At 53.5% G+C, this 24,962-nt stretch overlaps 1 protein-coding gene across 6 annotated transcripts in view; it reads right to left on the reverse strand.

Annotated features, from left to right (window-relative positions):
* Positions 1 to 24,930, reverse strand: part of Rnf123 (ring finger protein 123) — a 29,539-nt gene extending 4,609 nt beyond the window's left edge. Inside the window, exons 1-35 of one of the 6 annotated variants that reach the window (XM_052720620.1) lie at positions 24,906 to 24,930; positions 23,031 to 23,148; positions 22,686 to 22,770; positions 18,394 to 18,473; positions 18,169 to 18,263; positions 17,734 to 17,788; positions 17,553 to 17,638; positions 17,180 to 17,266; positions 16,882 to 16,949; positions 16,614 to 16,739; positions 16,137 to 16,251; positions 15,953 to 16,057; positions 15,453 to 15,578; positions 15,246 to 15,338; positions 15,101 to 15,174; positions 14,370 to 14,487; positions 14,077 to 14,176; positions 13,837 to 13,898; positions 13,610 to 13,681; positions 13,299 to 13,419; positions 12,610 to 12,711; positions 10,887 to 10,993; positions 10,444 to 10,642; positions 9,820 to 9,965; positions 9,461 to 9,544; positions 8,511 to 8,618; positions 3,539 to 3,716; positions 2,699 to 2,773; positions 2,464 to 2,551; positions 2,285 to 2,372; positions 2,115 to 2,199; positions 771 to 910; positions 485 to 673; positions 320 to 395; positions 7 to 91 (exon numbers count right to left, since the gene is read on the reverse strand). In XM_052720620.1, the coding sequence (XP_052576580.1) occupies positions 7 to 91; positions 320 to 395; positions 485 to 673; positions 771 to 910; positions 2,115 to 2,199; positions 2,285 to 2,372; positions 2,464 to 2,551; positions 2,699 to 2,773; positions 3,539 to 3,716; positions 8,511 to 8,618; positions 9,461 to 9,544; positions 9,820 to 9,965; positions 10,444 to 10,642; positions 10,887 to 10,993; positions 12,610 to 12,711; positions 13,299 to 13,419; positions 13,610 to 13,681; positions 13,837 to 13,898; positions 14,077 to 14,176; positions 14,370 to 14,487; positions 15,101 to 15,174; positions 15,246 to 15,338; positions 15,453 to 15,578; positions 15,953 to 16,057; positions 16,137 to 16,251; positions 16,614 to 16,739; positions 16,882 to 16,949; positions 17,180 to 17,266; positions 17,553 to 17,638; positions 17,734 to 17,788; positions 18,169 to 18,263; positions 18,394 to 18,473; positions 22,686 to 22,770; positions 23,031 to 23,112 (3,500 nt within the window). In that variant the 5' untranslated portion in view covers positions 23,113 to 23,148; positions 24,906 to 24,930. The other 5 variants (XM_052720593.1, XM_052720600.1, XM_052720611.1 and 2 more) reach the window with 5 other exon arrangements.
* Positions 24,931 to 24,962: the final 32 nt, after the last annotated feature.

A 24,962-nucleotide genomic window follows, 5' to 3' on the forward strand; every position in this document is an offset into this window, starting at 1 on the left:
ACTCACTCTGAGGCTGGACCATGCACCAGGAGGCGTACCAGGATGCCGGTCACTGCCACCAGGATAGGGTAGTGGTCCACACTCTCCAGGCCTAAGGGGAGGGAAGGAAGATGAAGTGCTCATACAGTTCTGTGGCAGGAGCTCCGGGCCTGGCTGATACCACTGACCTCTCCCACTACTCCTCCTACATAAAGGCAAGCCGAGGCTGGGAGTGCACAGCACGGCTGTCCTGGACTGAACGGAGAAGAGCAGCGCTGCTGCTCCTGGCCCAGAAGCCAAGGCCTTGGTGTGCTGAGGTGCAGGGCATCTGGACCCTTACCGGGAAGCCGCAGGGTGACTACTCGGTCAAACAGGTTCCTCTCAGCTGTCACCCGGTTCAGCACCTGGTTCAGCAGCTGTGAGGGCAGGAGCCTATTGGTGGATGGGCAAGCGCACCACCTGAGTTATCCCCAGGGTCCTACCCTCCTTGGCCAGATGGACACACCTGTGTAAGCCGCCGCAGCAGCATCTCAGAGGTGGGGCGGGACCAGTCCAGGAATATCTCAGGCACCAGTGTGATGGTCATTTCCAGGACACGCAACAGGCTGACCGAGAGGTCAAAGCAGGTGGCACAGACCTTGAGTTGCCGACTGTCCACGAAGTTTCGCTCTAGGCGTTCAGCAGCCTGTTGAATCTAAGTCACCAACAGGAAGGCAGGTAGCAGTCAGAGGCCCTGCAACACTGCTGGGCCTTGGCCTCTGCCCAGCCCACCCCAACACGCCACAGCCCACCTCCTGGATCATGCCGATGAACTCGGAAAAGGCCCAGTTGAGCTGGTTAAGGACACTGTTGAGGAAGCTAGGTGCTACATCAGGACCCTGTCGAAGCAGGTCTGCCATGTGCTGCTGCAGCAGGGTGGAAGGGCAGGGTTCTGGGGGGCAGATGAAAGCAACATTACCAGGCACTCCCAGACAGGAACCCCATCTGTCATATACTGGAACACTGATGTAAGAACGAAAAGATGGCCCTCTAAGAATATCAGACCATGAAAGTAGAGGAACGGCACGGAACTGCCCCGGAGTTAGGAACAGGTGTGTCTCCCTCCCGCTAAGCAAGCCACAGGCTACAGGTGTTTCCAGCACTGCCATACCCAGAGGCCGAAGCTGCCAGACAGCTGTTGGCCCGACCCGAAGCAAATTCTGAATCACATGTGTGCCGGAAAGTGTCAGATATAGATAAGACAGCTTAGACCGTTCCCACTAGTATCAAGGCCAGCTTCTGCAAGAGCCCACACTGGGGCCTGCTGTCCTCTGCTGCCCTTGGCCTGGCCTTGGCATATGGCTTAGATGGTGGGTGCCAAGTCTGGGCTGGAAGGGCAGCAGTAACCAGAGCTCTCAGCTGCAGCTGGTCCAACATACCTCTCCAACCCTCTGATGCAAATCAATAGTTCCCGCACACAGGGAGAGTATCTGCCCCCACTGCCCCTCCCCACCCGCAGTTCAGTTCCGTCCTAGAGTCTAGACGAAGGCATTTAGCAAGGACTTGCTGTGTGAGTCTGCACAAGACTTCTGGCCTCTCTGGGACACCCAGAGATCAAGCGACACTGGCTGAAGGGCAGAAACGCTGGTGAGCGAGCTGAGGAATGTGGCAAGCCCTCGGCAAGCTGCACAGCCCAAGGTCTTGGCCAGGCCCAGGTGAAGACTTTGACAGGCACAGGAGACAGCACAGCTTCTGTTCCTAGTCAAGTCTGAAGCCCATTTGGGTCCTGATCAGTTTCTAGCTTGTGCCCCTCGAGTCAAGGGTCTAAGACCAGAAGATAAGAACAAAGGAAGCCACCATCCGGGGATATGGCAGCCAGCACAGGGAAGGAATAGAGTGTGTACCCTACAGAAGCCGCCGGGAGCTGGAGAGCCCTTCACTACAAGCCCAAGGGAACAAAAGGACTTGTCCCAGAGCGTTCCCGGGCTAGGAGGGAGTAGCAAAAATGGGACCCAGGGCAAAGGTTAGGAGCCTGAAAGAAGCGCAGGAGATAGGATTGGAGGAACAGGCGTCTCAGAGAGACTCTGAGAGGATCGGAAAAGGGCTACCAGCTTGTCTAGGGCCGCCACTGGGACCTGTCCAACCTGGATACTCACTTTGGAGGCTGGGCAAATTGGCATCCTCTGGTTTGGTTTTCAGCAGGTGTGGCAGCCGTGTATAGCGGTACCCAAACCCACAGCCCTGGGGGTCAAACAGCAGGGATCAGAAGGGCAGGGTGACACTTCCTTCCAGCTGGCCTTAGCCATTCCCCGCAGGTCAGGCTTACCCTCCAAAGCCGCACCAGGATCCAGTTGGTCTGGGCCCAGGGCCGTTGCTCATAGGGCGCCAAAAGGTTCCTCACCATGGCAATACGCCTATGAAGGTGAGGGAGGGATAGCAGGTGCAGGGTGAGGCTGGGCATGATGCTGTACAGAGTGGGATGTGGACCCCCAGGCTCCCACTTACTGCTCCTCAGGGATCCGTTCCACAGCCCGCAGGGAGTGTGGGTAGCACACGTAGCTGGCCAGGGCCTGCATCAGTGAGTCTCGAATGTCTGTCAGGATATGCCATGCCTCAGCAAGTCTCTGGCATGGGCTGGGACCCCCAGCCTAATGCCCACATGGCCACAGTTTAGGTAGAAAACAGTTTGCCAGACATGCCATTCACCCCCATTCCCATGGCCCTCTGGAAGACACCTTACCAGTGCCTACGATTCGTGGGTCAGCGAAGTGCTTGGCAAGGGTGGCAGCCAAGCGGGTCAGGGTCTCTTCATAGCCTGCAAAGGAGGGCAGTGAGGACAGCTGGCCGGGAGTAAGGGGTCCAGAGAAGGCATGTCCTTTGTCAGGGTGGGCAGGTTTTGTGTAGCAGGACCTAGAGCTGGCTGTGGGGGCCAGTCTGGACCCATGCTAGCATCTACAGACACTGGGCAAGGCAACACAATCCCCTGGCAATTGGAGAGGGGATTAAAGCATAGATCGATCCACTGTGGGGAGTGGACAGATTCGGAAGAGAGCTCCGACCCAGGCTCCAACTCATTCTGGAATACACCTGATGGCTTGGCAGTCAAAGCTGCTTGGTCCCCAGATCTCTGAAGACAGAGCATCACCAAGGACTGGGTAGGCACAAGGTTAAGTGAGGGGCTGCCAGCTTACAGCCTACTCTGGATACCCAAGGCAGGGCCAGCTTGGATCAGTGGTCTGGATGAAACCAAGGCTCGTACTGAGCCCCAGCAGGGCTCACCTTTTCTTATGTTTTACAAAACGCTACTGTGCCTGTCCCACTGCCACTGTGAGACCAATAACCAGGCGGCAGGATGAGGAGCCATAGCAGCTGTCAGCAAAGGAGAGCAGGCTAGGGGTCCCCACCCACCTGCTGTCCTTGGTGTACCTCTCTGTTGCTACTTCTAAGCCGGCAGGCATGAGTTGGGGACAAAAGCTTGATGTGTGCGGCTGGGTCGTGACAGTGAACTTGGGGCTTGCCAAGTTCATTCTAAAGGTCTCTTTTCTGCACTCCCCTCCCTAAACTGTAGTAGTCCCATCACCTGGGAGCTCTTCCATGCTGTGCACAGGGCCAAAATAATTCTTGAGAGCACTGTAGCTGTTGATGGCCACGCTTAGGTAGAACTCAGGCATGAAGGCAAAAAGAGATCCTGTACGATCCCCATGCTCGATGGTCCGTAGGCAGACACGCAACAGCCAGTAGATGTCCAGCATTTTCTCCTGCAGGAGGCACACAGAATGCTGCTGGGCCATGTACTGTGAGGGTATGGTCTAGGGATCAGGAAGGCCTCCCCATGACAATGACATCAGAGCTGGGACCTGGGCTATGGAAGTATGAGCAGTGGCCTAAGCTGAAGGAATGAAGTCCTCAGCAGGCAGGGGTCCAGCAAGGCCAGGGCAGTTCTATGACCCAAATGAGAACCAGCTAGCAAAGGGTAGAGAACGGTCCAGAGAGAGGCTGTAGGGACAAGTGGGGACAAATGGGGACAGGACTGCAAGGGAGCCACAGCAGTGGCCAGGCCTAACTAGAGAGCCAGGACTGGGAAGACAAGACAGGCTGTGTGGCCCACACACCCAGAACGGTGTCCCCAACGGAGAAGGAGTAGATCTGGGGAGAGGGGAGGTGGAGGGAGCTGGGAGGAATAGAGGGAGGGGAAACTGTGGTTGGGATGTAATGGATGAGAAAAGAATAAATAAAACATAAAATAAAATAAAGATAACAGCTGTTACTGAAAAAGAAAAAGAGAATGGTGTCCCCATTTCTGAAGGTGACGGAACGGGGAAGCCGGAAGAGGGAGTACAGCCCGGCAGAAAGAGCGTGGGCACCATGCTCGCAAAGAATCTGTGTGGAAGAAGCAGGCACTTTCGGGCTGGAGCTCAGAGAAGCTGGTGGGAAGGGAAGACGCATAAGTGCTGTAGGTCGGGAAGCCATACAAAGGGCCTTATTCCCACCGTGTGGTTCCTAGAGTCTCCTTCAGGATTCAGTGAAAGGACACAAGACCTAAGAAGGTGCCAGTTCAAACGGACAGAATCTGCACTCACACTAGCTCTCTGAGGTGCTCCCAAACCCCAGGACCAGAGAAAATACACAGAGGGGTGAGGAGGGGCCTGAGCCCACACAGGGGCAGTGGGTACGCTGTCACCACAGAAGACTCGCGAAGATGAGCCTGAGGCAAGATGACAATGGCACCATTTTAGTCAAGGGTCCAAATGATGGAGATGTGTCACTGAGGCTGGGGACAGGGCAGAAACTCTGTGAGCACTATCTCAGAGAGGTAGAGGAGCCTGTGCTTGACCAAGCATTGAGGAGAGGAGGTAGCTAAGACAGCAGAGACGATGGAGTCTTGTGGGCAGGTGCAGTCCAGGGAAGCAAGCGCTCACACTCGCCCTTTAATAATAGGAGACACTTCTCAGAGCACACAGGAGGGACGCAGGATGCAGGAAAAGGAGGCTCCTCAACAATATGAGGCCAGTAAAGAAAAGCCTGCATCGAACATCGTGCTCAGGGGCCCAGGAGTCATTCTTGGTCTCAGATTCAGAGCAAGTCAAAGATGCCCATTTTTATCACCTTTTTTCAACACAGTATTGGGGATCAGAGCCAGGGGAAATAGGTAAGAAAAACAAAAGGCATCTCAACTGGGATGGGAGCAGTAAAGTCACCTCTGTTCACAAACACTATCTTATGTTTAGAAATCCTAAAGGTCACACACACACACACACACACAGGGAGAGAGAATTAGTAACAAATTCTAGGGGAGCTGGAGAGATGGCTCAGCAGTTCAGAGCACTGGCTGCTCTTCCAGAGGACCCAGGTTCAATTCCCAGCAACCACATGGCAGCTCACAACTGTCTGTAACTCCAGTTCCAGGGGACCCGACCCCATCACACATACATACATGCAGGCAAAACACCTGCATGAAATACAAATAAATAAGTTATTAAAAAACACAATTATAGAGTTGGAAAATGGCTCAGTGGTTAAGAGCAATGGCTGCTCTTCCAGAGGACCTGGGTTCAATTCCCAGCAACCATAATACAGTTCACAACTGTCTGTAATTCCAGTTCCAGAGGATCCAACACCCTCACATAGACAGGCACACAGGCAAACCACCAATGCACATAAAATAAAGAAATCTTCAAAAAAACCACAATTGTATAAAAAAAAGGGAAGAAACAAAGTTGAAGGAAACAAAATGAAACCCAGTAGATATTGCTGTAATCGGAGACCTCTCTATTCAGGCTTAATATTGCTACAATACTGATACTGACCAAAGAAATCTACTGCTTCCAACAATGTGGTTGACGAAATACAACACTTGGGCTGGAGAAATGGCTCAGCTGTTTAGAGCACTTGCTGCTCTTTCAGAAGACCCAGGTTTCATTCCCAGCATCCACATAAAGACTCACAGCTAGCTCTAGCTCCAGAGTATTTTTAACAATCTTTTTAAGAAAGGAGAAATCCATTCAGACATTCCTATGAATCTTCAAACACCCTGAAGTAGCCAAAATACTCTAGCAGGAAACAAAGTTGCTCATACCTCATATTTCTTTCCTTCTTTCTCTCTCTCTCTCTCTCTCTCTTTTTTTTTTTTTTTTGGTTTTTCGAGACAGGGTTTCTCTGTGTAGCTTTGCGCCTTTCCTGGAACTCGCTTTGTAGACCAGGCTGGCCTCGAACTCACAGAGATCCACCTGCCTCTGCTGGGATTAAAGGCATGCGCCACCACCGCCCGGCCCTTCTTTTTCTTAAGACTTAATATTTTTAGTTATGTGCGTGTGTGTTGCATGTGCACATGGGTACAGGTGCCATGGAGAGCAGAAACACTGGATCCTCTAGAGTTGGAGTTACATGCAGCAGTGAGCCTCCTGGTGTGGGTGCTGAGGATCAAACGCCAGTCTTCTGTAAGAGCAGTACCCATTCTTAACCACTGCTCCATCTCTCCAGTTCTTCTTTCTTTTTACACTTATTTATTTGTGCACACATATGCATGCATGCCACGGCGAACAAGTAGATGTCAGAGGACAACTTGCAGGAGTCAATTCTCGCCTTGGTGGCTGGGAGGGTTTAAATGAGAATGGCCCCCATAGGCTCACAGATTTAAATGCTTAGTCAGCAGTTGGTAGACTGTTTGGGAGGGAATAGGTGTGGCCTTGGAGGTGTGTGTGTCAATGGGAATGGGCTTTGATGTTTCTCTGCCTGGCTGCCAGTGAATGTACAACGCTCAGCTCCTTCTCCAGCACCATGTCTGCCTGTGTGCCACCATGCTCCCTGCCATGATAGCCATGGACTAACCCTCTAAAACGGTATGCAAGCCCCAGTTAAATACTTTCTTTATAAGAGTTGCCTTGGTCATGCTGTCTCTTCACAGCAAAGAAAATGAGGTAGTGGCAAGTGCCCTTACCCACTGGACCATCTTCCAGCCTACTGATTTCAAAACTTACTGTTAAAAACAACTAAAAAAATCAAAAAAGTATGGTACATGTACAAGACCAATGAGACAGAGTGAGGGATTCAGGGTAACCCTTCCATATGTCAATCAGCAGGGAAAGACTGGTCCTTACCAACAATGGCTTTAGGATACTGCAGCCTCAAAAGAATAAAACTGGACCTTGCTTTATGCCATCTACAAAAATTAACTCAAAGTGGATCAGAACCATAAACTTAAGACTCAAAAGTAAGCCTGGATGTGGTGGCACACACCTTTAATCCCGGGAGGCAGAGGCAGGCAGATCTCTGTGAATTCAAGGCCAGCCTGGTCTATAGAGCTAGTTCCAGGAGAGCCAAGGCAAAGAAACTCTGTCTCAAAAATAAAAAAAAAAAAAAAGAACAAAAAAACAAACAAAAAGGGCTGGATAGATGGCTCAGAGGTTAAGAGTACTGGCTGCTCTTCCAGAGGTCCCAAGTTCAATTCCCAGCAACCACATGGTGGCTCACAACCATCTGTAATGAGATATGGTGCCCTCTTCTGGCCTGCAGGCACACATGCAGGCAGAACACACAACATTGTACACATAATAAATAAATAAATCTTAAAAAAAAAAAACAATAAAAAAAGACTCAAAAGTCTACAACTCTTAATGAAAATAGTCAACAACAACAAAGGCAGAGGTGGTGGAGACCAGGGTCCAGGGAAGGTGGTGTGGGAGGGAGCAGCCAGACTGCCAGAGAGTGGGTAAGTGTGAAATTCCAGTGGCAGGAAGCTTCCAACATAATGTCTTTGGCTGGCTTTGACAGCAGGAGGGGGAACAGGCAAAAGGTGGCGGTGGTTTAGGTATGGAGTAGGAGCTATTGGGAGACACACTGAGCAGAGGTAAATGCCAATAGCCATGACTCCCCAATTCCAGGGGAAGAGTAGGCCTCTCTCCAAGGGTACCTAGGAGCAACCCCATAGCACCACTACTGAGAGGGAGCTGCCAGGAGGGATGGGTAGAAGAAACTAGTTGGGAGGGGCCAGGGTCAAGGGCCAACTTTCAGTCTCCTAGGGTACAAAGTCAGCCCTGCCCGTGCTCCACTGGCATGGGAAGGCAGAGGCTCCTCTTTCAGGTTGTCTGTGTGTAACAAGTGGTCTGGATAGTGCCTGGACACTTGAGCCTTTACTGAATGAATGAATGAATGAATGAATGAATGAATGAAAGAGAATGGGAAGAAAGGAGTCCAGACTCAAGAGGCAGCAGGTGAGTTAGCCAGAAGCAGATGCAAGAAAGCAAAGTTCAGGAGGCCACAAAGCCCCGATTCGCTGGCAGGGGTGGGGTGGTTAATGCCTGAGGGGAGGGGTAAGGAGAGGAGGCAGGAGGCAGGGCTGAAGGGCTGAGGTACCCAGAAACGAGCCCCTGCTTGAGTCCACAGGCACAGGAGAAACGGCCTGCTGTGGGAGAAGACAGCCTGACGGAGACGGAAGGAGCGTGCGCCACGGCCCCAGGAAGACGGGTCCTTAAGGGCCAGGACAACCTTGCCCAGGCCACGGTCAAACAGAGGTGCTGAAAAGGGGTCACGCCGGGCAGGGCCGGGCTGCTCACCTGGGAGTAGACGGTGGCATGGACCCAAGCAAGCCGGCGGCTCAGGTGGTCCAGCTTTTCTGAGAAAACTTTCTGGCTCTTGGTCAACTCTGCAAGGATGTCCTTCCTCTGACCCCCAGGGAGAAAAAAAGACAATCAGAATATGGCCTCATGCCCATATCCCACTAGGCAGTCTGATATGGGCCCTACTAGTGCCCAGGGAAGATGAGGGGTGGGGCTCCACTTTCTTTTTTTTCTTTTCTTTTTTTTGGTTTTTTGAGACAGGGTTTCTGTGTGTAGCTTTGGAACCTGTCCTGGAACTCACTCTGTAGCCCAGGCTGGCCTTGAACTCACAGAGATCCGCCTGGCTCTGCCTCCCAGAGTGCTGGGATTAAAGGCGTGCGCCACCCCCGCCCGGCGGGGCTCCACTTTCAAACTCACTTCTGCCAGTGGTGATCAGTGGAGACCCAGCAAGCCCCACAAGAGGGCCCTGGTTAACCACGCTCTGTGAGCTCCTGGAGTGAGCATCCAGGGACACAGGACCAGACTGCAACTTCAATGGCTGGGGAGGCCCAAGGCTTTGGTGACAGTGGGAAGAGAAGGCCGGCTAGGGAGGCCCAGCCCAGGCGAGGCATGCCATGGCAGAGGGGCTCCAGGGGACTGGGAGAACTGGGGCCTGCTTCCTGCTGACTCTTGAGAAGCTGAGAAGGCACTCAGGGTCCATCCATTATTAATGAAGGTGATGTGTGTGCATCAGCACTTAGTGGGCAGGGACGGGGAACCTTGGCACGGGCTGCAGCTGGTCGATGGGCTCAGGATACACAGGCCCCTCAGCCAGACCTGCTCTCACCACTTGGTGCAGTCAGGGCAGGGACAAGGGGAAACGTTGGATTTCCTTTGTGGGATACCCTCGTGTCCCAGGGACCCCCAAGCACACTGTCCCGGTGCCCACCTGCCCGCCCAGGCCTTACCCTCTTGGGGCAGCGGCGGAGCTTGTCCTCTGTGTCTCTCAGGGCCATCGCGTACTCGTTGACATCATCAGACACACCCACCATCTACAGTATCGAACACCACACATCCAGGGTGACCCTTAGGTACCTTAACCAGGCTTTTTAAAACAGTGTCTCGACCCAGCTTGCAAAGTTCCCAAAGCTTGACCTCTTTCAACAAAAACAACACAGGCCAGAGGCAGCAGCAGCAGCAGCAGCAGCAAAGTCCTGCTGTGTGGTATGCTTGTGTGCACCAACACAAGCAGGCAGGTGTGGAAGCACTCATGCATCCCACCACGCACAACACCCCTCACAACAAACATGGATTGACAGTGCAAGACCTTGCCCAGCTGCTGGTGAACGCTGAGGTTATACATCATGACTGTGCCATCCAGGACTTCCAGCAGTGAGTTCTCAGTGAGGGGCTGCTCGGGCTCCTCAGGGGGTCTCCCCAACAGCAGGCCCTCATTCCAGTGGCTGCCCTCAACTGGGGAGCAGAAGATGGAATGAGAACCAGGCTTTTCTGTTTGTTTTTTTGAGACAGGGTCTCACTCTGTAGACCAGGCTGCCCTTGAACTCAGAGAGCTGACTACCTCTGCTTCCTGGGACTGGGGTTAGAGGTGGGAGCACCACACCCAGCTTCTGATTTTCTCCTCAACATGCACAGGCTATCTGGGCCTTCCAGGAGGAGAGGGGATTCCCTCTCTCTTCCTTGTCTAGGAAGGGAGCTTCGGGGAGAATGGGTCAAGGGAAGGTGGGGTGCAGGGCAAGGCCCTGCAGCACCAGGACCTATTTTTGTAATATTGATTTCATGTCTTCAGATTGCGCTTCCTGTGCCCTTGGGATGTGGCCAGGCCCCAAGGTGGTAGGGAGTGGGGGGAGGAGGGACTACTCTGGCTTTGCCGAAGATAAGGAAGGGGTGCTACATAGCAGAAGGTCCCTCAGCAGCTCTGCCCAGCACCTACTGTCCTCACGAGTCCTCTGTTCCACATTCAGCGAGCGGACCTTTACTTTCTCTATGGTGCTCAGAGGCCGCCGTGGGGTCATGAGGCTCACAGCTGCTGTGCTGAGGAAGCGGTTGGCTCGGCCCAGGGTTGGAGAACTGAGCCAGCCTGCCCGGGGCAGGGGCAGTGCCCCTCCCATGGCCAGGGCTTGCATGGGACGCTGCGGTGGAGAAAGGGGGTCAGAAGCTAATCGGCTCTCCATGACTGGGGCCTATGAAGGATGCTCTGGATGCACAGGGTCGGGGGGATGGACAGGGAGGGGTCACGCTCCATCTACAGCCAGGGAGCTTCCCTGTGAGAAGGTCCTTTCCTACAGGGAGAGAAGCTGGACCTGTGTCATACCCCTGCCTACAAGATGAAGGAAAAGCCCATCCTGAAGCCTCTGCCTGCCCTTACTGCCACACCTGGGCCGCCGTGGGGGCTGGCTCTTCGTCCTCATCCAGGTCATCCATGGTAGCTGCCTGGAGCTCCAGGGGGTCGATCACGATATTGGCTTTGGAAGCAAGGTCATCTGAGAGACATGGCAGGGTAGGAGGCTTAGGCCAACTACAGAAGAGGGACCCTCGATGGAACTGCTCTGAGGGTGGCAGCACTGGCAGGCTGGGGGGGTGGAGGGGGTTGGGAGGATGGGGAGGGGGGTGGCTCGCACAGCCTCCCTCCACTGTCCTTGCTCCTCCTTTTCCCTCCTGCTCCAACCCGGCCTTCTCTCTACAGCTCAGGGGCTCCTCCTCTAGCTACAACTAGCAACAGAGGCACCCCTCATCACAGCATTCCTGTGGCTCTGCAGTTTCCTGCAAGACTACTCCATATCACAGGCACACGTCACTTTGCACAGACAACCCAAACACGTCTCCAGCTCAGGCTTTGCCTCTCGCTGGGCTGGGCTTGTGGGTCTCTCCAACACACTGGACTTGATATCCCAGCTTCCGCAGCCCTCACCCTGATGACACCCAGCTGCAGAGCTTCTGGCATGATCAAGGTTACCCATTGCTCTACAACGGCCTACTTCCCTAGTACAGGCCCTTAGCCTCCGCCGTCACCTGGATAACTGACCCCAGCATTCCATTTTCCCCGCTGCAGCAGCCAGAGGGGGCATCTCATCATGTAGGCCTACCTTTACTCCCCAGCCTCACCCAGGCCTTCCAAAGCTATCCCTGGAGGGTTTGCATCTTCTGTGTGGCCTGTAAAAGCCTCAGACTGGCCTCACTCCTCACAGTTCCCTGCTGCAGATTTTACTTACTTCCCAGTGAGTCTGCAGGCCATACTGGACTGCTTCTGACTTTCATTGTTGCCTTTCATTTTATTTTGTTTTTGTTTTTTGAGACAGGGTTTCTCTGTGTAACAGCCCTGGCTGTCCTAGAACTCACTCTTGTAGATCAGGCTGGCCTTAAACTCAGAGATCCACCTGTCCCTGCCTCCTGGGTGCTGGGATTAGAGGCCTGCGCCACCATGCCCAGAGTTGATGCTTATTTTAAGATTTATTTTTGTACTTGTATGAGTGGTTCTGTACATGTGCCATGTGCATGCCTAGTGGCCAGAGAGATCCAAAGAGGGTGGATTCCCTGGGACTGGAGTTAGAGATCAAGTGAGCTGCCCTGTAGGTGTTGGGAATCACACCTAGACTCTCAATAAAACTAACACGTGCTCATAACTGCTGAGCCAGCTCTCCAAGGGCCCTGTTTGTTGTTTTTTAAAGGAAGGTCTCACTATGTAGCCATGGCTGGACCTCACAGAGATCTACCCGCCTCTGAGTGCTGTTAGTTACAGTGTGTGCCACGACACTCAGTCCGTATTTGACATTCTTGCCCGGGGTTCACAGTACCAAAGGGAGCTGTGCTCGCCAATGAAGGCAGTTCAGAGAGCACTGACATATCCCTCACCAGGCTGCTAAATCCCGTCAACACATCTGGCCCCTATTTCATCAGGGCATTCCTAGCCTGTCTCTGGTGCCCAGGGAAGGCACAGCGGCTAAACCCAAGATCAGATGCAGCCTATCAGGTCAACAGCCCCTGACTGAGCAGGTAAGAAAGACTTGGGCGCCCTCTAGTGGACACAGGGTGGCTCGGCACCCACGGCACTGCCGGCTCAGAGGCGCCAGGGCTGTTGACGGCCACAGCCTCCACTCACCTTTCAGGGTCTTTCGAAGGTGTGAGAGGAGGCCCCCAAGGCGCTGAAGGTCAAAGTAATCCACCTTGCCATTATAGAAGATCTGGGGTGGGATGTAAGCCTCTGCAAGAAGTCAGGGGTGTAGGGTCAGCAATCGGTGCTCAGTAGAACTCTCCAGAGCCATAGCCTACACTCTGGCCTTCTGACCTAGGTCATCCACCAGCCCAGGCAGACTGTAGAGCCAGAGCCCAGGCCTCCCTGTCTCTCCCACGCTTCGCTGTTTTAGGTTAATGCCAACAACTGCAGAACTTGGGGTGGAGGGAGAATTCTTGGCAGCTGGCTCCTCAAGAGAACAGAAGAGCAAACTATGGGATATCCCCCAACCCATAGTGCCTAAGTCTCCTACTGACCTGGGAACTCTGTCTGCCTAAACACAGGAGCCCCAGGACCCATCCCAGGCAGCCCCACAAAGGACTTCACAGAGATCTAGGCACCAGGACTGAGAAACAACGGCTATCATGAGCAGGAGCCTGTGGAAGCGGCCAGCCAGCACAGGCCCAAGGGCCCCAGAGTGCAGGGCTCCTGAAATGGACTCACCTGGGCAGGGGGCCTAGTTATCCTCACATCCATCTCAGCTCTCTACAACACCACCAGTAGCTACCACAGACCTGGTTCCATCCAGCCTTGCCAACCTGGGGTCTGGTGCTCACCCTCACTGAAGGAAGCATGGGGGTTGGAAGCTTTGTATTCATCCCAATAGAAACGCAGGGCAGACACCAGGCGGTGTAAGAAGCAGACCATGTACTCAGGAGGGCAGAGCATGGGCATGTTCTGCAGCAGATGAGAGAAAACACATTGGTGCCAGGCCAGAGTCCAAGGCTGTGCCCCAGGACCCGGGAGGAAAAGGCAGTGATAATGAAGTGTGTCAAACAGGCAGCTGAGAGGTGTCAAATGCCCAGAGCGCAGCCCCGCAACACAGCCTGGAGCCCACAGTGGCCGCCCTGGAGACACCAATACCTACCCCCCGGCCGCTGGCATTCTCCTGCAGAAACTTTCGGAATTTTGTCAGAAAGATGTACCTAGAAGCTTCACCCTTCAAGGAATGGGAAAATAAGACTGTGCGGAGCTGACGATTCTTCACCTTACTGGGAGCTCTACTATAGGAACATGAACCAGCCCCTGCTATCTGGGGCTCGGGACAGCATCCCTCCCAGCCAGGGGTCCACACAGGAGTCTTGAGTCACTTACACCATTGTCATCTTTATTGTCCAACAGCAGCTTCAGGATCTGGACCTGTAGCCCCTCCACCACTGGGATGGGGCAGGAAATACAGTCCTTAGGCTCCCAGGAATGGGAACAGGCAGAACTTTGTGTCAGGCCCCCACCACCAGGGTTCCCCAAACCCACTCTCGGTGTGGTCCCCACCAATGCTCCTAAGTATACATGCACAAATCCCGTCCCTACCCAAGGCCCGAGGCTGGCGCTAACCTTCAATGCGCTTCTTGAGTCTTTGGCAGCCGCGCTCATAGGCACGCCTCCGCTGCCGCTCCTCAGTGCTCTCCTCCTTTGCCTCCTTACCGTCTCTGCCCTAGGCAGGGGCAGAGGGCAGACGAGAGCAAGGTTTCCTGGGCACTGACTTACCCAGGACCACTTCACACGGAAGAGTTCTCACCCGAGGACTCAGGGACCAGGGCAAAAGAGGCCTCGGGTACTTGGTCCAGGTGCCCAGGCACACTGGGGCAGTCCCTCACTATGCCAGCTCCCATCCCAGGTCCGCTCACCTCCCTGCTGGAGCGATGGGGCCACCAGGTGGTGGGAATGAGTTCCTGCAGGCCAGCCTCCTCCACACGCAGGGGACTCTTAATATAAAAGAAGACCACGGAGCGGAGCATGTCGAAACTGGTAACTGTCAAGGAAGAGCTTGGCTCCCCAAAGAACCTGCTATACACCCTCACGAGCCCTCTCTCAGAAGCCCACCTTGATGTGCCTGCCATACCTCTCCCATCATCAAAGATGCCAATTTCACCATGTAACTGTCTCCTAGGGTGTGAACCTCACGGAAGATCAGTTATCAAATCAGCAAAGGTCTGATTAAAAACTTGTCAAAGGAACAGAGGGATGGGATGGGTCTGCTGGTCCATCTCAGGCCCCAGTTTTGGTTCCTATGTCCCATGGTTTCTGCTTACTGGAGGCTGAAAGACACCAGCCTAAGGTGGCTTGTGCTTAGGCTTCTCAGCCAGCTCACAACACTGGGGAAGCAGGAGGAGCTGCCTCTTCAGAGAAGACCTTGTCTGTGCACACAGACAAAGGTAGAGATGAGGCTGAAGAGAGCAGGCTGTGGGGCCTCCCCCACCTCCACTCAGCTGCACTGAAGGGCAGCCCTGACCTTTGCTTTCTCGACTCAGCTGTGATCCTCCTGAACCTTCCCGGAGAGTCCTGGCCTGATGAGCACTGCCCTCTGCTGGCCTTAGGAGGCACTACACAGCAGGTCTGCCTAGCACCAAGAGGATACAGGACGTTGCTAAGCAGAAACTTGCGGGACTTCTCGTGTCTCAGGATAGAAATAGTGAGGCGCAGGTAGTGGATCTGTGGAGAAGCGGTGCTCAGAAGAGGCAAGCAAGGTTCGGGGGTTTCGGGGCGGGGACAGACGCTCCCACCTGTAAACCCAGGTCTGGGACAATGGGCGAGAACCGGTAGAGACGTAGCAGAGACATCATCAACTGCTTGAGGCAATCCTGTACCTCATAGTCCTGGGAAGAGATGCTAGGGCAGCCATGACAGGGGCCTTTTCCAAGACCCAACCATACCTCCCTCGCCCTGATGGAATCTGACAGCCCGGCCTGAGCCTGGAGTCAAAGTCTTACCTCCATAAAGAGCCACAAGAGGTCCAGGATCTGGTGTACCACAGCCTGTGCCTGCTCAGGCGTGCCCTTCTCCGTGATGCCCAGCAGGAAGCTCATAAGCACAGCCTCCACTAGGTACACCTTGCGCTGCACCAGAGGGCGGGCACCAGTAAAGCTGTGGCCTCCTGCTCTACTCAGGAGACCTTCTCATGCTCAAGAAGCAGGCCTCAGACACCAAATCTTGAGCCTTTCAAGCAATTTTACCACAGAGATGAGCCCTTTCCAGAGTCTGACTGAGGAACAAGAGGAGCTGCTGGCCCACAATCTCTCTAGGGCTTTGTCACGCCATTTCCTCAGCCCTGTGACATCAAGACCCTTCCTCCCCAGGATGCTGTCCTTAAGGTCTGTGGCTATACAGAACCCTGGCAGGAAATGCTATGGCTCTCACGTGAGCCCCTAGCAGCTACCATGGATGGACGCATCTGCACGCCCCCCTCTTCCCTTCCCCACCAGCTCCTCACCAGCAGCGGTGCAAAGTGATGGAAGATGTGGGCCAGTGTGAGGAGGGCAGTGGGCTGCCCCTGCAGCTGCCACTCAGAGCTCTCCTTCTCCACTAATCGCCCTTCCTGTTGGGTGGGGGGAAGACTGTGAGAGGAGGTGGGCTGGGCTAAGACCCCTGTTCACCCAGCCCAGACTCTGGCTCACCACAGGGTCCAGCTCCACACTCAGCACTGCCTGGAAGCAACCCAGCAATCTCTGTGCCCGCACCAGGTCAGCGAATGGAGGGTCCTGCAGGGGCCGGAAGCCCGCAACTGGGTAGGTGCCACAGAGTTAAGCCAGCAACACCTACCCTGAGGCTTAGACACACCCCTCCCCGCTCCCTCCCTTCCACTGAGAGCCTAACTGAGGCCCAAGCTGCACAGCAGGGGCCCAGTCTCCGTCACAATTCTCCCACTCAGTCTCTGAGGGGGTAAAACTCCTTCCTGTTCCTCACCTGCTCAATGAGGACAGTGAACGGCACCCACCTTGAAAGGACTTTTGTCCTTGGACCAACCTAACTAAGATGCATCTTGTGTACACACTGCAGCAGCGAGGCCTGCCACCAGCCCCCAGTGCTCCTGGGGTAGGGAGACCCTCATTTTAGATGCTAAGCCACCCATAGCCATCTTCCCAAAATGATATCGCAAAGGACGGCTGCCGAAGTTGAATGCCACTGACTCCTTGAACGACAGGCTGATGGCTGGGAAGTAGGCCATTCCCAGGCCCCTGGAGAGGTTCTCAAAGGCAGTGCCCAGTGACACACCATTCCTGGGGAGGAAAAGGAGATCTATAAGCCAGTGCTAGGATGGGTATGGCTGCCCACCCTTGGTCTACTGAACTTGGCCTGGCTCCCTTAGAGGGAGCAGGAAATGGGCAGTCTGGCCAGTCTGTAGATAGATAGGAGACTCACAGGCAAAAGGATAGAGTACCATCATCCAGATCAATCAGGCAGCTCACGATGTCCCCCGCTGCCCATGCCTGCCAGGAAAGGAAGTTTTACAGACACAAAGAAGCGGAGCAGCCTGCCTGCCTGCATCCCAGTTGCACTTCTAGGACCACCCAGGGAAGACTGGTCACAAGGAGACAGGAGTCTCCAAACCCCTGGCCCTTCCCTGGGACCTAGAGTCCTTCGTGGCTAGCCTGTGGCTCCAGACCACAAGCTACAGGGTGGTTATGAGGTTGGTGATCCATGGAAGCCTAGCCCTCACCTTGCCATAATTCGTTGTGGTCACGTTCCATTTGCGCACCCGGTTCCCATCATAGGCATAGGAGTTGTGTGTATCTCCAACCCCTTCCTAGGAAGGAACTGCTTGTGAGGTCTGGGGAAGGTGGGGAAGGGCAGGCCAGAGCCCACCAGTTACTAAGCTAGTGCCCTCATGGCTCTAGAGAAAGGGTGTGACGTGTTTGCAAAGGAGCCAGAAGTGAAGGGTTCTATACTAGGTGTCCTCGAGTAAAATGAAGCATATTCCATCTCCAGTGGGCAACCCAGATCAGGCTCCTGAGCGGGTCTGGGGGCTGCTCCTGCTCTGAGGGTGCCTGCACCACAAGACCTCTCTGGGAGAGTCCTCTCCTTGTGTGTACCTCCTGATTAAAGCGGCAGTTGATGGTGCACCAGCCGATCTGCATGAGCCCCTGGGAGGAGATGAGCACCTCGTAGACCCACTTCCCTAGGAAGAGCAGAGGGAGGCCCAGAAAGTGAATGAAGGCTGCCTCTCGCCCATTTCCTCCCAACTCTCTGAGCCTCAGCAGAGTGTGAGCTCACCTTTGTACACACATGTGGTAGAACGGATCGTACCAAAGTTGCTATGTCCAATCACCTGGACAAAGAAAGCAGTGTTTCTCTCCAGGCACACATTTTGTCCCCAGCTGAGTTAGCATTGGTGGCACAAGTCTGTCATGGCCAGCACTGCACTGTGTCTGGCTGAGATAGGAGAGACTGTATCCACGACAAGAGCTTCTGGGGCAGAAGCATGATGGGACCCAGGGCTTTGTTGAAAGGGGTTGAAGTAGTGACTGTATCAAGGTTTCGGGACTATGTCAGGAAGGCTGAAGAGCTAAGGAGAGCATGGTCTGGAGCGGTGTCAAGATGGGTGTAAGGCTAGCTCCGTCAGGATGAACACAGAGGGCAGGGCCAATCAGGAGAGCTTGGGACTGTTAGGAGGAGCGGAACTAGGGGCCCACTACACATTTCACTCACCCCCAGGAGGTCATCATCCACAAGGAGAAGCCCCTCAAAGCCTCCTGTGTGGTCTAGGACTACAGTAGATGGCCCAAGTCGCCCTTCAACTTGTCCTGAGAAGGGGAGATGTGTGAGGTCAGGGAGGGCAGAGGGTCTTACAGACACAAGGGAGGTGTGAGTTCAGCAGAGAACTCCAGGACTTGGCACCACACTCTCAACCCCACTCCAGAGAATGCCTCATACCCTGGCTCTCCTCATCTTCACTGTCCACCTGTAGCAGCTGGTCCACATGCTCTGGCAGGTTATGGAAGTTCAGGGGTTTCCTGGAGAGTAAGAGGATGCTGGGGGCCCACAAGTCCTTGAGACTGGCCAAACAACAATCACCCTGAGCCCTGCTGGGTGGCTGGTAAGCTCTGGAGGAAGGACTTACCTGGTTCTAGACTCTGGTAAGCTAACAGGAGCTACTCTAGGAGCTAACAGATGGCGTTAGCCACTAAGCTAAAACTTATAAGCACATGTACCTCAGGACTGTTTAAAAATCAAAAATCATCAGCTTCAGGGGGCATAGCATAGTCAGGAAAGTACTTGTCTTGCAACCAAAAGGACCAGAGTAAGAACCCATGTAGGAAAAAAAAAGTTGGCTGTTATGTTATGTGTGTATAATTTCAACACTGTTCAGCACTGGGGAAGAGGATACAGGGGGTCCCTGGGGTCTCACTGGTGAGCCAACTAGCCTGCTTAGCAAGTTCCTGGCCAGTAAGAGACCCTGCCTCAAACCAAACACAGAGAGGACAGTGACTAAGGACTGATACAGAAGTCTGTCCTGTAGTCTCCACACGTACCACACGCTCCAAGTGCAGCATGAGCATGTGCGCGCGCACACACACACACACACACACACACACACACACACACACACACACACCAACCCTCTAAGTCTTAATTCCCTCATCTGTAAACAAGCAAAACAATAACAACAACAAAAATAAAACAACCAGCTGTCCATCAAGCTGTCAAGAAGATTCCCACAAAAAGCATGTGCTCCTGACCTAACCTACCTTCTCTCAAACACATCTGTGTTGATTCTGGCTGAGAAGATGAGGCTGGGACATGAGGCTGGGAGGAATTCCAGCTGCCAAGTGGGCCAGCACCAGGATTATCTAATCTAGTCCTTAACCCTAAACCTATGGTTCTTTTGGCAGCAACCTTCCCCCTACTCAGCCAAAGGAGACAGTGGTGATCAGTCATGCCCTGGCAGTACAAAGGGCTCGCCCTCTGAGGGGCTGCCTGGCCCTATCCTCTACCTTCCTGTCTTTGGATGGCCAGCAGAATACACGACCCATCTGCCCACAATCTTTTGCAGCTAAAAGGGCTGGGCAAGTTTGTGGGCAGTTGCCCAGAAGATTACTCAGCACACATGCCCCGAGTTCAAAGGGCCTATTAGGCTGGGCATAGTTGCCCATACCTTTAATCCCAGCACTCAGGAGGCTGAGGCAGGAAAATTGCAAGTTTGAGGCCAGACTGGGCCACACAGCAAGATCCTGGTATATGCGTGTGGAAAGACCTGACCTGAGCTCAGCTCCTAAGAATAGCAGGCAGTGTATTAACAACCAGCAGGACTTGGCAGGGCAGAGGGCTGACACCCATCTGGATCCAGTTCACAGACTGGCAGCACCTGTTCTTCCTCCTCTAATCTCAGAACCTGCACCTCTCATCTGTCTACCAACAGTAGGCTCTGGAAGGGTCCGAGATGAACCAAAGCACCAACTCCCACCAGGTAGCTGTGACCCAGGTTCACAGACCACATGCTTCCCTGCTGCAAGACAGGACTGAACCCAAACTGCAGGAGGTGGATATGTGCAAAGGCCCCTCTCACCCTTGCTGAGCCCTAAGCCAAGACCAGGAGCCATCCATACAGTTACCTAGCCAGGAACAGGGAAGGCTGAAGGCAACTTGATGTCTGAATAGTCCAAGAGTCCTCACAGGCCCATGGTCCAGAAGGTGTATGCACACCTGTGCCTGTGCCAACAACACACAGTACACAGCTCGGGCAGCTGCTCTGACACCGAAGAGCCTCCACTGAGGCACTGCCCACCGGGCAGACCCTGCCTGCCCTTTCTGGGATTTCCCAGTTGTAGTCTAGAATCCTACATCTCCACAACCAAGTGACTGGCGGCCCTGTCTCCTGGTGAGCACAGCACTAGCAGGAGCATCTGCTAGCGGTCCCATGGGGTAGGAATCAGATGGCCCTTGGAAGAAGCCAGGATGAGAGCAGGAGTGAAGGTAGGCCTCCAGAAGCAGGGACTTGCTGCCCACCCTGCTACTTAAACAGAACAGTAACAAGGCTGTCTTCTGGGCTTCCCAAAGAGGAGAGATTGTGAAAAACAGAACAGCCACATGGTCTGGGAACACACAGGTAGGGACATCCATGCTTCACGGCAGGAAAAGCCTATATGGCCCCATAAATAAATTAAGGTGGCAATAATCTTAAAAGATATTGCAAAATAGGCATGGTATTTCCGTTGCCTGGGAAGCTAAGACAGGAAGTTTACCACTTTGGGGACAGCCTGGGCTATATAGCAAAATCAAGCCGGGCGGTGGTGGCGCACGCCTTTAATCCCAGCACTCGGGAGGCAGAGCCAGGCGGATCTCTGTGAGTTCGAGGCCAGCCTGGACTACCAAGTGAGTTCCAGGAAAGGCGCAAAGCTACACAGAGAAACCCTGTCTCGAAAAACCAAAAAAAAAAAAAAAACAATTATTTTTCCAGACAGGGTTTCTCTGTGTAACAGTCCTGGCTGTCCTGAAACTCACTCTGTAGACCAGGTTAGCCTCAAACTCACAGAATCTACCTTCTAGAGTGCTGAGATTAAAGGTATGAGGGACCACTGCTCCACAAAATCACTTCTTAAAAAAAAAGGAGTCACAGGCCAAATAGTTTAGCATCCCTGGGCACCCTCACCGCATGTGTACACAAGCAAACGTACCTCCCCATCGAGCACAGTGGTACAGGCCACAGAAGAACTCTGCCCTCAAGATGTCCACTAAAATCAAGTCATAAAATGGGAAAATATTTATGGATAAACATGATGATAAAAATAGAGTTCTAAAGCTGGGCAGAAGCAGGCGGATCTCTGTGAGTTCAAAGCCAGCCTGGTCTACACAGTGAGTTCTAGGACATCTAGAGCTACATAGAGGGGCGCTGCCTCAAAAAAAAAAATCCATAAACATTTAGAAATGAATAATATGTTTATTAGTTTGATGCTAGTGATTGTTTCGTGGGTGTTATACACACACACACACACACACACACACACATTATAACCTGCTATTTTAAAAACCTGGGCTTGCTGGGCAGTGGTGGTGCTCACCTTTAATCCCAGCACTTGGGAGACAGAGGCAGGTGGATCTCTGTGAGTTCGAGGCCAGCCTGGTCACAAAGAAACCCTGTCTCGGGCTGGAGAAATGGCTCAGAGGTTAACAGCACTGACTGCTCTTCCAGAGGTCCTGAGTTCAATTCCCAGCAACCACATGGTGGCTCACAACCATCCATAATGAGATCTGGTGCCCTCTTCTGGCCTGCAGGGACACATGCTGTATACATAATAAATAAATAAATATTTAAAAAAAAAAAAAAAAAAGAAACCCTGTCTCAAAAAAAAGAAAAGGAAAAAAAAGGGGGGGGGCAGGGCCTAGTGGCACTATGGGCCTGGTGGCAGTATAATCTGAATAATCTGAATACTTATGTGGTAGAGGCTGGAACCCCCACCCACTCCAAGCTCCAGGGTGCTTGGTCTAAATTGAGAGTTCCAGGCCAACCTGTCTTACACGGGGAGACCCAGTCTCAAAAACAAAAACAAAAGCAATTTGTCATCTTGAACATTTAAAAAGCATGTAGTTAACTGTTTCAATTACACAATAATAAGAAAAACAGTGTTTCCTCTCCTTTTGTAGATCAGTCTTAACTTGGGTCCTCCTGCCTTTCAGTGTCCCAAGTGTTGGGGTTACATTCATGAGCCACCACCCCTAAGGGCTCTGAGGGTTTTCTTAAGTCTGATATTCTGTAGAATGTGAACTCTCACTGTGAGATAAAGAAACCAGAAAGGAATCACATTCAAATGGTCACATCTAACTAACAATAGAACAGGGGCATCGCTTCTATTTGCTTTCAAGTTTCTGCTACTTGTAACTTTTATGGAGATTAAAAATAAATGTATCCAACTGAGGTTTCTATTATGTTAAGTTCAGGCAGAGGCCACAAGTGGCCAGGGCAGAGCAGAGATACAGAGAAATACACATCAGGCCAGATGCTGAGCATGAGGGAGGTCAAGTGCACATTAACCCTCCCCTGGATCCTCAGGAGGAAGAAGCTATCTCTGTCTGGAGAGAGGAACAGAGTCCAGACTGGAGGCACAGGTCTCACAGCAGGGAACAGAGTGAGAACAGAACCCAAGCCAGGCTGCCCTTCCCCGTCACTGCAGTTTCCAGCCTCTGATCAGGCCCAACTGGGAGGAGCAGGGCTACACACCCAACCATACCTGCTGGTGGCTGCAGGGGGCCCATGGTCAGGAGAGGAAAAGATGCGGTCCAGGTAGTCATTCAGTAGTTTCTCCTGCACGATGCCTGGGTCACAGAGCAGAAGAGAGAAAAGAGGCAGGTGGTCAGACCAGCTCTTGGTCCCTCCCTGCTGTTCCCACACACAGCTAGTCTTTGGCCAGCCACAAGGGTCAGAAGAGCAACCACACAGGGTGTACAGCTCCATGGGTGCTGGTGAAGAACCTGTCACAGGAACAAGAGGTAGTTTCGCCGGACCTGGCCCATTTGTCCCTTCCTTCTCCTTCCCCCAATACAAAGAGCAGCCTCCCTGCCCTGCCAGCCCTTACCTGTGACCCTGGACTTCTCAGTATCTGAGGTCAGCCTATAGCTCTTTCGGGAAAAAGACATGCCAGCCCCCTTGGATGCCATCTTTCGTCACTCATGGGCAGCCAGTGGTCCTGGAGGCTGAGCCAGATGCAGAGCGTGTCTATTCCAGGCTAGTCAAAGGCCCACACAGACCTAAGTCCTGCAATGGTAGGAAGGCTTGGGAGCAGGTGAGACTGAACCATACACATTCACACACATTCTAACCTAGGGCAGGGGTAAGCAAGGGCTCCCAGCTTTCCACACAGGAATGTTAGATGGGATCTAGGCTGATGCCAGGAATATGGTGTCCCACACTATCTCAGTGCCCCATGCAGGACCTAGCAGAGACCAGGTGCAAAGTATGTTTGTTGAACCATAACTAAATGCCTTGGTTCTGGGGAAATCAGATAAACATGTCCAAAGTGAGGTGGCCTAGAGTGAAAACTCCTATACCCACCTTAGTCATGGAGCCCGGCTCATATTCAGAAAACAAGACCCTATACCATATTCCCTCAAGTATAGACCAGACCAGTCTGGCCACCTGCAGCCACAAGCCCTCTTACTCCCCCAAGAAAGTAAGAGGTAAGAGGAGGTAAGAGATGTCTTATTTAGCTCGGGTTTCCTCTCTTTTCTTATCTACAGTCTCATTAGCTTTCTTGTCCTCTCTCTCTCTCTCTCTCTCTCTCTCTCTCTCTCTCTCTCTCTCACACACACACACACACACACACACACACACACACACACACACACACACACACACAAGCTTCTACTCTATGCAATCACCACCCTAGCCAAGATGACTCCATTGGTCTTCCCGCCACTGTCTTATCCCTTGAGTAACTGAAGCAGCTGCTTCAGAAACCACACTAAGTCCCTGGGGCCTGCCTCCCTATAGGGTGTGCTGCACAACACTGTAGTCAGGAGACAGGAGTGCTTAAGTGTACCAAGTTAAAAACTGAAATTTTCAGTTTCAAGAGTCCGGCGACCACGCGTGACTGTACTAACTGCAAGGCACAGGTGTGCCATCACCACCGACGCAGGAAGTTGTATTAGCGCCTGTCCGGAGCGTGGCCTTCAGTCACTGCCGGAGCCAGTATTTCATTTCTGCAGCCCACTCTTCCCGCACCCCAAGGAGGCCCTCAGCTCCTGCCACAAACCCTTGCCTGCCTGCACCACGCCAGTCTCGGGAAGGTGATTCTGCGGCTGTGCCTCCCTACGGAGACCCACGAAGGACATCCACAACGGGTCCCCCTTATATCGGAACAGTTGCAGGACTTATTGGACGCAGTTATGAAGATCTGGAAAGCAGCCTTCCAGACACCCATTCTGGGTGTCAGGTGTAGAGGATTGAGAGGCGGAACCTGCGCCTGCCCCGGGGCTCCCTTGTCACTCCATTATTGCCCAGCCCTCCCAAGAGATCCAGGCTCGGAACCGAACCGACTAGGTCTGAGTGGCCAAGGACGCCAAGGGCAGCGCATGCTCCTCCAGGTCGCTCCCGCCTGGCCCCAAGCTCTGGAGGACCTGTCAGGCCAGCTCCCGCCGGGAGTCCTATACCGCAGGCCGCGGCACTCCCAGTGGCAAGCGCTGTCGCACTGGAACGGCCCGGGGCCTCGAGGGGAGCCACGGGACCCACCCGGCTCACAGCCAGGCGGGCGGCCTCTCACTCACCCCCAGCCTCAGCCTCCGCGACCGGCTCACAACATCCGCCCAGCTTTTCGGCTACGGCACCCGTCCAGGGCCAAACCGCGTGCCCGCTCGCGCGCCGCTCCTCCAGCCGCGCACGCGCATACGCACAGACCTCAACAGGCCCTTGCTGGCAGAAAGCCCTCCCCCCCGACTCCCACCGAAGTATTCACCTCTGTTTCACCTGCCGGTGCAACTGTTTCCGACCCCCGTCTTCCCTAGGCCAACCG

This window comes from Peromyscus californicus, unplaced genomic scaffold, assembly GCF_007827085.1.
Source record: "Peromyscus californicus insignis strain IS unplaced genomic scaffold, ASM782708v3 Scaffold_11__1_contigs__length_118956290, whole genome shotgun sequence".
In the NCBI taxonomy this organism is placed as follows: domain Eukaryota; kingdom Metazoa; phylum Chordata; class Mammalia; order Rodentia; family Cricetidae; genus Peromyscus; species Peromyscus californicus.